At 57.7% G+C, this 13,150-nt stretch overlaps 5 protein-coding genes across 5 annotated transcripts; 3 read left to right on the top strand and 2 right to left on the bottom strand.

Annotated features, from left to right (window-relative positions):
- Positions 1-316: 316 nt before the first annotated feature.
- On the top strand, positions 317-5,191 carry SODALDRAFT_321071 (transcription initiation factor TFIID 127kD subunit; the record flags this gene model as incomplete). The annotated part of the gene is made up of 2 exons (XM_028609593.1): positions 317-4,114; positions 4,211-5,191. 2 exons carry the CDS (start codon positions 317-319, stop codon positions 5,189-5,191), a joined length of 4,779 nt encoding a protein of 1,592 aa, XP_028462787.1.
- An 88-nt stretch (positions 5,192-5,279) lies between these two features.
- Positions 5,280-6,025, top strand: SODALDRAFT_75523 (hypothetical protein). The gene has a single exon (XM_028615651.1). It carries the CDS (start codon positions 5,427-5,429, stop codon positions 5,880-5,882), a length of 456 nt encoding a protein of 151 aa, XP_028462788.1. The 5' UTR covers positions 5,280-5,426; the 3' UTR covers positions 5,883-6,025.
- Positions 5,897-7,114, bottom strand: SODALDRAFT_75492 (hypothetical protein). Its single transcript, XM_028615650.1, has 2 exons — positions 6,267-7,114; positions 5,897-6,131 (listed from the first exon to the last, which is right to left on the bottom strand). Exons 1-2 carry the CDS (start codon positions 6,886-6,888, stop codon positions 5,911-5,913), a joined length of 843 nt encoding a protein of 280 aa, XP_028462789.1. The 5' UTR covers positions 6,889-7,114; the 3' UTR covers positions 5,897-5,910.
- A 506-nt stretch (positions 7,115-7,620) lies between these two features.
- SODALDRAFT_75445 (cell division control protein) lies at positions 7,621-10,243 on the bottom strand. Its single transcript, XM_028615649.1, has 2 exons — positions 9,744-10,243; positions 7,621-9,622 (listed from the first exon to the last, which is right to left on the bottom strand). The coding sequence occupies exons 1-2, from the start codon at positions 10,104-10,106 to the stop codon at positions 7,745-7,747; spliced, it is 2,241 nt and encodes a 746-aa protein (XP_028462790.1). The 5' UTR covers positions 10,107-10,243; the 3' UTR covers positions 7,621-7,744.
- A 1,780-nt stretch (positions 10,244-12,023) lies between these two features.
- Positions 12,024-12,676, top strand: SODALDRAFT_363682 (hypothetical protein; the record flags this gene model as incomplete). Its single annotated transcript, XM_028614578.1, has 3 exons — positions 12,024-12,246; positions 12,294-12,384; positions 12,448-12,676. The coding sequence occupies 3 exons, from the start codon at positions 12,024-12,026 to the stop codon at positions 12,674-12,676; spliced, it is 543 nt and encodes a 180-aa protein (XP_028462791.1).
- Positions 12,677-13,150: the final 474 nt, after the last annotated feature.

A 13,150-nucleotide genomic window follows, 5' to 3' on the forward strand; every position in this document is an offset into this window, starting at 1 on the left:
TTGATCGCCCCTTCCATATTGCTCCTTGCACCCTCAAAACGACACCACGTCTTTCATTCCACCGAACAGGATCTGTCAACTCCTCGACAAGCTATAACATAATACTACCTATCTGCCAAAGAAGGATTGGGGGTGGCCACGATGACTGAAGTCTGGTTCTTGCTTTGGCCTCGCACCTAACGCAACCTTCTACGGCTGGCGAACTCGAGAATAAGTACTCGCCCACGTCTAATTACGCCCTAGAGTCGATGCGTCAGACCCGATAGCCGCCGTTCAGCTCTCTTCCTCCCACGACAATTCTTCCCGACGCATCACCATGTCCGCATTTTCACCTCCCCCAGAGGTAGGTGGGTCGACGACGTTGGATGATGAGGGCCTGCCTCCCCTCAACGACGAGCCGATCCGACCATACTTCGTCATCCGTCAAGACGTTTTTCTCGAGGTCAACTTTCGCGAGAAGTGCGTCCACGGCAAGAGCGAGATCACCATCGCAAACATCAAAGATGAATCATTAGCAGAGATCGCTATCGATGCGCGACAATCCCAGATAGATGTGGACAACGTCGAGATCGAGGTCCTCCGAGATACGAGGCCCGTCGCTCCTCCCAGGAAGATTGCCGCTACCTACAACGACCCTTACCGTCTCTTGACCTACCCCGAACACTACAACTGGAATGCCACCCACCACGACCTGCGTCGCATCAGGATGCGCCCCCTGGTTCACTCCCGACGAAACGATGCAGCCGCTGAAGATAGGGAAGCAGTCGGCTCTACCCCCGTCGATGGATCCATACGCATCTCGCTGAAGGACTTGGACGAACTGGTATCCACCCACAAGCGTCCTATCAAGATCCGCGTTCCCTCCAGCAACCCCGTCTCCTTTGCCGCCGAGTCTTCGTCGCTCACCGACTCCGGGACCGGCAGCCTCGCTCGTCGAGAATTCCGCATCACCATTCCTTTCACCACCAAGAATATCCGCGACGGCCTCCAGTTCGTAGGTGTCGATCCCAGCGAGTTTAAGTGGCCGCACCTCTACACACGTCATACCATAGATCCCGGCACCGCCTCCTGCATCTTCCCCTGTATCGACGATCACGGCCAGAATTGCGCCTGGTCCATCTCCATCAAGTTCCCGAGGACCTTGGGCGACGCCCTGGGACAACCCCTCGCCACCCAAAAGAACGGGGCGAATGGGCCGCAGAAGGGGGCTGCTGCTGCCGCCGCCGCCGCCGCCGCCGCCCATGACGCCGACCACCTCGACTTTGGGCTCTCCGAGGAGGACAAGCTCTTGGAGATGACCGCCCTCTGTTCCGGCTATGTGGCGGACGAAATCATCGACCCCACCGACGAACGCAAAAAGGTTGTGACGTTCGACCTCGACAAGAAAACCTCCGCCCAAAAGCTCGCCTTCGCCGTCGGCCCCTTTGAAGCCGTCGACGTATCCGGCGCCTGGCGACCCGAGACCGACGACGAGAAGCTCGGCGCCAACGCCCTCAAGATCCAGGCCTTCTGCCTACCCGGCCGCGCCGAGGAGACCCTCAACACGTGCCAGGCGCTCCCTTCGGCCGCCGATTTCTTCACTCTCACCTTTGCGAGGTACCCCTTCGAGGAATACCGTCTGTGCTTCGTCGACGACATGGTGGAAGACACCGTCCCCGTGCACTCCCTCGCCTTCGCCAGCAACCGCCTCCTGTTTCCCGAGAACGTCGTGGATCCAGACGTCGAGGTGGCAGTCACCCGGAAACTCGTCCACAGCCTGGCCACCCAGTGGAGCGGCATCAACCTCCTGCCGAGTCGCCGCTGCGATCTCTGGGTCGTCATCGGCATCGCCTACTACATGGCCGACCTGTACCTGAAGAAGCTCTGCGGGAACAACGACTACAGGTTCCGCATGAAGACCATGTCGGACCGCCTGGTCGACCTCGACGTCGACCGCCCGTCGCTGTACGACCTCGGTCAGTATCTCCACCTTGGCGATTTTGAGACGGACTTTATGCGTCTCAAAGCGCCCCTCGTCATGTTCATCTTGGACAAGAGGCTGGCCAAGGCACCGGCCCAGACCAATCTCACCCGCATAATGTCTAGGATACTTTACAAGGCGAACATTGGAGAACGGCAGAGCGACTGGCTGATCAACACCGAGTCTTTCCGGCGAGTCTGCGAGAAGAATTCTAAGAGCCGGCTCGAGTCCTTCTGGAAACAATGGGTGTACGGGTCGGGGTGCCCTCGCTTCGACGTGACGCAAAAGTTCAACAAGAAGAAGCTGTGTGTCGAGATGCTGCTGCGTCAGACCCAGGCCCGGACGGCGAAGGACCCGCGCGAATTGGACAAGAAGGACTTCTTCCGCGCCATCAAGGAGCGCCAGCATGGCGTTTCGGGCGGGGAGGTCCAGGTCTGGTTTACCGGACCCATGACCATCCGGATCCACGAAGCCGACGGAACGCCCTACGAGCACATTGTCGAGGTGAAGGAGGATGCGGCCGGGGCGAGACAGTGCAAGTACGACATCCCCTACAACACCAAGTACAAGCGCCTGAAGCGTAGCCGGCGGCAGCGCGACCGGGCGGCCGCCCAGAATGCCGTCGACGGAGGAGGCGAAAATGCCGAGGAAGCGCTCCTCTACTGCCTGGGGGACGTGCTCCAAGGCCAGGAGGACGTGCAGGAGTGGGACTTGCTGGATTGGCCTCCCGAGATGGAGAAGCGGATGGATCAGGAATCCTACGAGTGGATTCGCATGGATGCCGACTTTGAGTGGATCTGCACCATGAAGACCAACTCCGAGTCGTACATGTACGTGTCGCAACTCCAGCAGGATCGGGACGTGGTGGCACAGCAAGACACCATGATCTACCTGGCCAGGTCTCCGTCGCACCCCCTCGTCTCGTCCATCTTGACGCGGACCCTCGTGGATCGACGGTACTTCCACGGCATCCGCACCATGGCGTGCAGCCAGCTGCCCCGGCACGGCGTTGCGGGCCAGAAAGACCCCATGATCGGCCTGTACCACCTGCTCAAGACCTTCAGCGACCTGTGCTGCTTCCCGGGCGCGCACACGCCCCGGCCCAACGACTTCTCGGACAGGAAACAATACATGGTGCGGAGTGCGATCCCCCTGGCCGTGGCACGGGTCCGAGACAGCCGCGGCAAGTGTCCCGAGCGCGCGCGCCGGTTCCTGCTGGAGCAGATCCAGCTCAACAACAACGCCAACAACCCGTACTCCGACAACTTTTACATCGCCAAGCTCCTGGAGGCTCTTGCGACGAGCCTCATCCCGGAGAAGCGGCCCGAGTCGGAGGTCTCTCTCGAGGAGACGGCCAGGAGCGGGGAGGAGGAGGGGGAGGGGGAGGAGGAGCGCTTTCTCAGGGAAGCGCTCGAAGAGATTGAACGGTACCGCAGGATGGACGAGTGGGCCAACTCGTACCACAACATCTGGACCATCACGGCGCTGGACTGCCTGCAGCGTCTCATGAAAGCAGGGGTGGTCCCGCCGGACCCCCTAGATTTCGTCCAGTACCTGCAGGACGAGACGTACGATCTCGTACGTATCAAAGCCTTTGAGGCGCTGGTGGATCTCGGCTTCATGATGGACGAGCTCCTCTTCCCACACCTTCTCCGGACCTTGAGCACCGACAAGTCGCCGTATGTGCGACACCAGCTGCTCAAAATCTTCAGCCAGGGCCTGGCCGGCCTCGCCTTTGGCGAATTTTCCAGGCCTAGGGAACCGGAAACGCAACTGGAACCGGAACCCGCGGCGAACGCTGGGGTCTCCTTCATGGACGTCGATGACGAGGACGCTAAGGACGATATGCTCGTCATTGAGGCGGGTGACAAGGAGACCAAGGAGCGGCGCGAGGGGTTTGAACGCAAGCGCAACCTGGACGCGGCGCTTGCGGCGCTCAAGACGGAGGTGAAGGAGCAGTTCTCTCAGCACCAGCACGCCATCCAGAAAGCGGTCTGGGCTGCGATGAACCAGGATCTCCTGGGCAGGACCGAAGTGGTCACTCTTCTTGAGTTTTGTTCGCTCATGTTCGATGCGTCGGACGAGTGGATCATCACGCTGCCGCTGCCGCAGCGGTGGAAGGTCTCTCGTCCGCTTCAGCGATCGCCGAACAGGGTATGTTGGATGAAGCTGCTGGCGTCCTCTTTTTTTTCCTTTTTTTTTTTTCCTCTTCCATTTCTAGCGGAAACTGACATGATTTGATCTCATTAGCTCATGGTTACCTTTACTCCATTTTATCGTGCAGAACCCGTTCGGGAAATGGAACCGAAGGTGGTCCCCAAGGCGGTCCCCAAGGTGGTCCCCAAGGTGGTCCCGAAGGTGCTCGAAGGCACGCCTAAACCCGAGCTAAAGCGGGTGATCGTGAACCCCAACAAAGCCAAACTCATCAAGCCTCCTCCGGCGGCTCAGCCGAGACAACCTTCCGTATCTTCCAGCACCGCAGCGGCAGCGGCAGCGGCAGCGTCTGTCGGGGCCGAAGGGGACTCTATTACCGCGCAAGCTCTGTACCGGCCGGTGGTTCAGGCCCAGGCTGCCACACCGCTAGGGAAGACGGAGGCAACCAGCAAGTCGCAGAAACGGCCTCGGACAGACAAGATAAACGGCGGAGACGACCCGTCGCCGGCAACCAAGCGGCCCAAGCTGAGCTCGAAGGGTTCTGCCGTCGGGGCCGATGGGGCTCCCCCGGTTCGGAAGATGGTGACGCTTAAGCATCCTAATCTGAAGCGGATTCTGAAGGATGCTAGACGGCGATCTCAATCTGGTGTCAGCAAGGACTCGGTCCACGTGGCTCCTCGCAAGTCCGGCTCGCCGCTCCATGTACGTGCCTCGCCGGCGTCTTCAGCGTCGACAGGGCACACGGAGAGGCCCAACGCTGGTGCTGCCAGCGTCGTGGCTGGGTCTGGTTCCAATGCCCTCCCCGGCAAGCCAGCACGGAAACCTCTTCCTACGGGTACTTCGGAGCGCAAACCGCTGCCCTCCGGCGCACCCGCTTCCCAGTCCACACCCAGGGCACCACCACCAGGTCCGCCGCCCCGGCCTTCGTCGACAGGGGGGCCGTCCAAGGCTAGTCCGACGCCGTCCCAGGTTGGTAGCGTTGGCGGCGGAGGACCGCCCGCTGCGCCGAAGCGCCTGAAGCTGGTCATCAAGAAACCCGGAAATCAGCCGCCGTCGCGACCGCCCTCGGCCTCCTAGCTTTCGCTGTTGTTCCCTAGCATTTCCCGGGGTTTGCACTTGACGAAGCTTGTGCGTTTTATTCTTCACGGCTTGGACGTTTGCTCCCCCCCCTTTCCCGGACTTTGCCTATTCTTTTTACTTTTATTTTCTGATTCTACATTTTAATGGCTTTGTGGTTCGCTCGAGGTAATACGAGGCATCTCATCTGCCAGGCGCTGGAAAGGAAGGGAAGGGAAAGAAGGGTTGAGAGGGCATGACCCCCTCCTTATGCCTTGATGTGCATATAGTAGAGGGCAGGAAGACGGTTAATGAGGTCCTTTTTCGCTTGGGCCTCGTCTCGTTTAGCTTTCAGAAGATACCCGTCTTCGCGGATGACGATCTTTTTGCAGTGTCTTGTTCGCCCGTTGGTAGGTTTCTTTGGCATGTTCTTGGTCGACTAACTGATGTGGTTGTTCTATGTGAAAGAGACTGCGATCTATACCATTCCAATTCTATGTTGAACGCCCTTGACCGAAACCGTCTAGTCTATCATTTTTTTTTTCTTTTTTTTCTTTTCTTCTGTCTTCTTCCCCCCCCCCCTTTTAACTCGAATCAAGAGATGTCGCAACTCCCTGCGTCTTATACGGACGATTCGCGACCCTCTCCGCCGTCTCTGCCAGACATTCGAGAGTCAGGCAGCAGGGGATTTTCCAAGTGCCTTTCAAATTGATGAAAGCAAAAAGCATATGCCAGTTGATTCAACGTCTTATTCCATCATGGTCAAGCTCGACCAGTTCCTCGTGCACACATGGGCAGAGCGAATACTGCGAAGCAATCAAGCGGGGCAAGCCGACGACCAGATCCGACGACACCGACACGGTGAAGGCCAGGAGACCCCAGTTCACAAAGGGCGGGCGCAGGGGGATGAGCCTCTGGCCGTAGACCGCGCGGGCGGGGAAGGGGCGGTTGCTCGAGAGTACTGTGCGGCGCGGGAGGAGATCAGTCAAGGCGACGAGTCAAATGAATAGGAAGCGAAGTGGGGGAGGAAGGGGGGGGAGGGGGGAGAAGCCGAGACTTGACGAAGAAGACAAGACGTGCCGGCACGCACACGTACACGAAAACCGAACCAGGTTGACAGAAGCGGCGTGCATGACGAAGGTCCAGGGGACGGGCGCGGGCCCCGAAGGAGCAGTCACGCCGCTTTCGACGGCTTCCAGGGTCAAGGCCTGCAGCGAGGCGCGGAGGATCCCGTGGACGGCGTCGTGGCGGCCCCCGGCGTGGGCGACGGAGGTGGCGAGGATGGCGCGGAAGTCGCGCTCGATGGCGGATGCGGCGTCCTCTTCGTCGTCGGTGGTGGGGGTGGGGGTGGTGGTGGTGTTGTTGTTGTTGTTGTTGTTGTTGTTGCTGTTGTTGTTGTTGTTGTTGTTGCTGTTGTTGCTGTTGTTGCTGCTGCTGTAAAGGGGTCGCCAGGGGGACGTTGGCGAACAAGGGTCGGAGTCTGCGTCGGAGTCTGCGTCGGAGTGGAAGCCGGAGTGGAAGCGGGAACCGGGGCCGTGGGACGTATTGGCGGCCTCGGAGACGGGAGATGACATGGCTAGGTTGCGGAAGCGGCGTCTCAGTTCCTGTGTGTGGTGAGGGTGGATTGCTCGCGAGCTGAGATTCGGGATGGCGTTTCGACGTCCTTGGGCCATCCTTGATCGGGCCACAACAGGCCGGGTTCTGTTGTTGTTGGGCATGTTTTGATAAGTCTATGTCTTTTGTTGGGATAGACGTATGTCCAGAGTAGAGGGATGTTCTGTTTCTTCAGAAGGGAAGATTGATACTGATGCTATGATGCTGACGAGGCTGGGATGATGTCTCGGGAATCTGGAAAGTTGGCGGGCGAGCGAGCGAAATATATAGAGGCATCTACATATGAGCTTTTTCTCACCATGAGGCCATGATGGTAGTCTAGCGTTCTAGAGTTCATGTTGAGACTTAAATATCAAAGCACGAAAGTTCCAGGGGAAACAGGAGCACCAGGCTGGGCAAAGAACAAGCGAGTTGGGGGCAATGTGGAAGACAGAGAGAAAGCGACAAGTAAGTCAGTTCTCACAAGTCGAATTCAAGTAGACAGTAGAGACAAGGGGGAAAGTTTGTGAAAGCAGAGACGGAGAGGAGACTCTTTATTCTCACTGAGTCGTCTAACATGTGCCCTTTGCAACTCAACTCCCGTGTGACGGAAGAATCTCCCCAAGGGATGTTCGTGTTCATCTTCCAGAATAGAATAGACCAAGGGGATTATGATCCTGGTAGTTTCACCCACCTCACTCTGTTCCTCGGGCCTGATCAAAAGCCCCGGCATTGTCCTCTCGACAAAGATATATCACCATTGTTGAGGCGAACCCTCTCGTTTCATGGGCTTTCACGAAACAAGTAAAACGCATAAATCAACGGAGCATAAACATGACGAAAAGAAGCAGTGCTTTGATTATGAGTCTTGTGAAAGTCCCCGAAGAAAAGGGGTCTGTCCGACCCGAGGCACACATCGTATACTACTACATGTAAAGGTATGTGTCGCATTTGAGAGGAAAAAGAAAAAGAAAAACCCCATCACCCCTTATACGTGAGATAAGCCCATAATAATACAGAGAGCCACGCTACTCTCCAAGTACACGCCACAACCTCGGTCAAGACGAGTCGTATAGACGTTTTCGTCGACCGCGTCGACACCCCCCGCCAGGGGAACCGCGGCTTGTGATCTCCGTAGCGGTACAGTTCGTCCTTGTAGATGTCGATCCTCGGGCCCAGCTTCTTGCCCTGGTGGGGGTGATGGTGCTTGGACCTGCCGCCGCCCGGCAACGAAGCGCGCCCCGGGGGCGGCACCCCGTTGTTGGAGGTGAGCGATGAGCTCCGGGTCCGCGAGACGTCGCTGAAGCGGGAGGCTAGGTACTTGGACGACCCGGACGAGGCCGACGTGGGCTGCATGTCGTACGTCCCGTCGTCTTCCTGCTTGGCCTTGTCGTACAGCGGCAGCAGAGACGAAGAGGGGGGGGCCTTCATCGGGTTGTTGTTGTTGTTGGTGGTGGTAGTGGTGGTGGTGGTGATGTTGTTGTTGATCTGTCCGGCCGCCGCCAGGCTAAAGGGCGTCAAGTTCAGCACGGGGACCAGGATGGCGCGCACGGCAATGGCGGCGATGGTAAGGCCCACGAAGATGGCGTAGTTCATAAAGGTGGAGATCTGGTCGGGCAGCACGCAGAGGTGCGTCTGCAGGGTCCGGGCGGGGGCGCCGGGGAGGGGACTGCCGTGGCCGTCGACGGGATTGTACAGGCTCACCATGACGAAGCCCGGGTGGGCGACGCCCATGGCCATGTTCAGGGTCTTGACCGTGATCTCGGGGGCGTTCTTCTTCCGCTCGGAATGCGTCACCTCGCAGTAGTCGTGGTCGTCGCCCGAGAAGACCTGGACGACGTTCCCCACCGTCTTGACCAGGCGGACTGAGTCCTCCTCGCTCAGGACGTTCTGGTACTGGTAGCCCTTGGCGATGGGGATGGCGTTGCGATGGTCCGGCTCGACGGTGTCCGTCTGGCCCGGCGGCTGGGGCGCGGGCGGCCAGCGCTCGCGGAGAGGCCCGCACGGCGTCCCCGGCTCGCGGTAGAGGGGGACGTGGGTGAGGAGGATGGTGGGCAGTTCCGCATTCGCGTCGGCGGCACCTTTTAGACTCGGCAGGTGATTGACGTCGGCCGTCTCGGCGTCCTCGACGGCATGCGGGAAGGCCAGCTCCTCCGTTTCGCCTCGCCAGAAGCGCAGCTCCCTCTCCACGGCCCTCTGCTTCACGTGCGACACGTCCCGCAGGAACCCGTCGATGGGGTCGAAGATGGGCTTGAAATCGGCCGGGTGGAGCGTGTCGGACGAGCCGGCGCTCAGCGACACCGTGTCGACGGACACGACGGTGTGGTTGCCCACCACGTCCACGCGGTTCCCTTCGCCAAAGTAGGCGTAGAAGCGATCGCGGACGGGCAGCTTGATCTCGTTGCCGAACCCGAGGTCGTGGTTCCCCGGCAGGCTGGCCACGAGCTTTCGGCCCCTCTGCCACGGCCCGGGCTTGTCCCCTCCCAGCTTCCAGTTGTCGAAGAAGATGTCGCCGAAGCGGGCGTACTCGTCGAGCCAAAAGCCCTCGCCGTAGCGTTTCTGCCACATCTTGACATACTGCTTCTCCAGACGCGGGCGATGTTCACGCGACCACTTGGAGTCGGCGAAATCGCCAGTCGCCGTCTTCCACTCTCGGCCGCCGTCGAAGAGGTCGCCCAGGAAGAAGACGGAATCGGGCCGCAGACGGGACTGTAGACGCGTGTATGCTCGTCGTAGATAATTGTCGGTGATCAGGAGGGTCAGGTCGTCCAGAGGCCACGGCCTGTCGGGATACGTGTGGGGATCTATGAGTTGGGGGTCGGCGATGAGGATGAGGCGATGAGGACTGGACCCTGAGGGCTAAGGGGGGGAGTAAGAAGAAAGGTTAGCTGACTGAGGAGAGAAGAGAGAAGGTGGAAACGGCGAAGAAAAGAGAAGGGAAAAAAAGAAGAAGAAAAAAAAGAAAAGAAAAGAAGCTTACCCAACGCTCCCACTTGTCCCAGTTGCACCTCTCGACACTATTGGAAAAGACCCAATCCTCCCCCCAGAGCAGAAGCAGCACCCAGAGGGCGAACAGCAGATGGGGGAAGCTGAGGAGACGACGTGCGCTCAGGTTCATCTGGACGTGCCAGGCCACACGAGACACGAGGTTGACGACGAAACCCAAGTTCTTCGATCGCAGGTAGGCGGCCAGCTCCTGGACGGCCCGGGTGGCCACAGCTTTGCAGTAATGGTACTTGGCCATCATGTCGTCGTTTCGTCGCCGCGGGCCGCGCGGGAAGTATCCCGACGTGCGCGTGCGCGTGCGCGGCTGGAAGCCGTTGCCATACGGCGGGAAAGCCATGACAGAGAGCTTCCTGCCCCTTTACACCACACTCGAACACACACCCGAGTCACGTCCCCTGCCCCGGATTCCTTTTCAAAGTCGCTTCGCAGATGTCTAGTCGTTCGGATGTGGGGTCGGGTGTTGTCAGAGGGGGGGTTGGGATTTTCTCTCGATGCGAATCGATGTTCGTTGTTGAATGGGTTGATGGGCTGACGGGCTGACGGGCTGATGGGTTGACGATACTCCGTAGAGCAAATGCAAGCGCCGAGAGACTGTAGGTCCACGTAAATGGTCACCGTTGCTGTATTAAATTATGATGATGTTGAAAAGCGAATGACCTGATGCGCAAGTCGCACAACACAGAGTTTCGGTGCCTCTCCTCTTGATGGCGAGAACAGGGACGAGGTGTCATCTGGGCCAAGGTCAATGGAAGGAAGTTCGAGACACGCTTTGAGGGAGGGACGGTGGGGGCATCGCGTGGCGTCCCGGTACCTAAGGACTAAGGTACACAATCAAGGTACGTACGGACGGGCCTGGGCCCAGCACTAGCCACAAGCAAAGTACAGACAAAGTACAGTGCGTCGTGTGTTATTCAGATACTGTGCGTGCTGAGCCCCTGAGATTGCCAGTACCTACCCTATGTACCTTGGGTAGCGGGCCGACCCGAAGGTTTGGGTCGGCGTTCTCAAACCTATGAAACCAGGACAGGACATGACTGTCAAGACAGAGCCGGTATCTGCGTTGAATGGATAGGGGAATCAGTTCGAGGCCATTGATTCATTCTTAGGTCAGGCCGAGACATCCATCCCTCAGGACTATGTCTAGGACCACTGACCAATGATCTGATACCAACCAAGGCCATACGGGGCGCTCAAAATAGGGAAGGAGACTTCCGGGGAGTCCACGACAGTCGGCTCGGCTGTCAAGCAAGGAGCAGGCTGGATCAAGTGTCCGTACACGGTACGTTGTATTGTGGGGGACATGGATGGAGTAAGAAATTACGTAAGCCACCCAAGCCCTGATACATTCCTGATTACGCGATACTTCGTAGAACCGTTTCCGAAAGGTACCTTACTCCGTATAAGTTACGTGGCGTAACCGTTTACCAAGTAATTACCCAATGTCGCAGAACTTTCACCATAGCTCGTCCGCATCCAAGCATCGCAAACTAATAACTGCTCACAGTATCTCCCACGGCAGGTATCTAAGGAGCTCTCTTCTATCAATCAATACCCTTATTACCGCATAAGACCGTTGTTTTACACTTCGTCTTCCATAAGGCACCCAAAATCTACGGACATCTGTTCCGACGCCAAAGATCCCTAACTTGCATGAGAAACCAAGCCCGCCGGCGTTTCGTCTTGAAGCATCGACTTTGAACTTTCTTCTCCAAGGATCCCCGGGAAGTCCAAACAACAAGAACAACAACAACAACAACAACAGCAACAAACATACAGTACCACTACTGCTAACTTGCGTCAGTGGCAGTACCCGCACCTTCTTCCCTCCGGGTATCTGGACGAGGGAACGAGAAGAATACCCGTGGACGAACGGATATTCCCCACGCTAAAGAAAAAAAACAGCCGGCTTGGACGAACAAGCCGAGGGTGAGATCGGTCACGCGAGGGAGTGGCGCATTCCCTTTTGCCCCTAGTGCCCGCCAACAAACGATCAAGCAGACCTACAATGTCACGAAAACGGTAAAAGAAAGGGGACGAGAAGCGGGAGAAGACGCGAGGGGGTGGGGGCCTGCTGGCTGCTGGCTGTGGGCGGAGGGCGGAGGGAGAGAGAGAAAAGGATAAAAAAAAAAAAAAAGAAGAAAATAAGGGCGTTGGATCCGCAACCGGGGAAGGCTTGTCGAGCAAGGGGCGCCACGGGAGAGTTTAAAAAGAAAAAGGAGGGTCATCCTCCAGACGACTATCCAGGCAGGGCAATATGGAGCTTCATCTCCCGAGATTCGTTCTTTCAACCTCCGCCCCCCCTCCCCCGCCAGCAGCCGAGCCGAACTCGCATGCCGCATTTGATATTACCCGCCACGCGCCGCGGTTCCCCCACCATTTTACGGATACCTTCCTCACGTTCACGCTTCGCCCCTCCACATTACTGGCTTCTGATCCTTGGGTCACGACTCTCGCCATTCTGGGCGTTTCTTCTCTTTGTGACGGTCCTTGCTAACCAAGCAGACGGACGGACACTACTCTCCAGTCTTATTGTCTGTCATCCGGGGATCTTTGTTATACAACGTACACATATACATCCATCCTGGACCTCGGATTTACAAGCTACGAGGCCAAGGGTCATGACCATTGGAAATCCTCAGGGCAGAGGAGAAGGAACGAAACAAAACACATGCGTACAGGCCGCATTGCAGGGGGGAGGGGAAAACAAGTTGGTGGAGTCCCTTCGCCCCCCGCACCCAGGATCACGGCTTGGAAACTGCAGTGTCTGCCTGCATGTGTCGTCCCAACCTTGTCGGGGGCCCCTTGCCCTGTGGCGAGAGAGATGCCGATGCCGATGCCAAAGTCCGTAGCCTACATACGGTGCTAGCACACGTCAGGCGGGATCCTGTCCTGTCTCGTCTTCCGTGATATACTGTAGGAGTTTTCGTCTCCTTCCCTCCTCCCTAACCGAGGTGGGAGGGGGGAGTGGGGTGTGCGCCTGTAATGTGAATGCGTTGCATATGTAGACAGGTCGGGTCTCCCCTCGGGCGTTTGCAGGTAGTGACGTGGGCCGTGGCCATGTTCTCGACAGTGGCGTTCTCGCTTTCCCTCCACTGGCGGTCGGGGGACGTGGGCCGAATATGACAGGAGAAGGAGCTAAGCGAAAATAATGAACAATAAGATATGAGGATGGATGAGCATGATAACGGCGGTTTCACTAGGATGTATGCATGTGATGCGGACCACGACAGACCGAATTCGTGTGTTGATTTGTAACACTGTTGAGAGTCATCCCTGGGCCATCATTGTAGAAATCTATATCGCTTCGATGGGCCCCAAATATATCTGGTGAAAGGTAGCCAAGCATACCAAGGCATATGTTCGGAAAGAAGAAAGAAGAAA

Source organism: Sodiomyces alkalinus (assembly GCF_003711515.1).
Source record: "Sodiomyces alkalinus F11 unplaced genomic scaffold SODALscaffold_12, whole genome shotgun sequence".
Taxonomy (NCBI): Eukaryota; Fungi; Ascomycota; class Sordariomycetes; order Glomerellales; family Plectosphaerellaceae; genus Sodiomyces; species Sodiomyces alkalinus.

Excerpts from the sequence above, each read along its gene's own strand:
- SODALDRAFT_75523 (XM_028615651.1), top strand. The coding sequence starts at position 5,427 with ATGACCCCCTCCTTATGCCTTGATGTGCATATAGTAGAGGGCAGGAAG.
- SODALDRAFT_75492 (XM_028615650.1), bottom strand. The coding sequence starts at position 6,888 with ATGCCCAACAACAACAGAACCCGGCCTGTTGTGGCCCGATCAAGGATG. Across the intron at positions 6,132-6,266 it reads CAACCTGGTTCGGTTTTCGT|TACTCTCGAGCAACCGCCCC; the intron begins GTACGTGTGCGT and ends CGCGCCGCACAG.
- SODALDRAFT_75445 (XM_028615649.1), bottom strand. The coding sequence starts at position 10,106 with ATGGCTTTCCCGCCGTATGGCAACGGCTTCCAGCCGCGCACGCGCACG. Across the intron at positions 9,623-9,743 it reads GGGACAAGTGGGAGCGTTGG|CCCTCAGGGTCCAGTCCTCA; the intron begins GTAAGCTTCTTT and ends TCCCCCCCTTAG.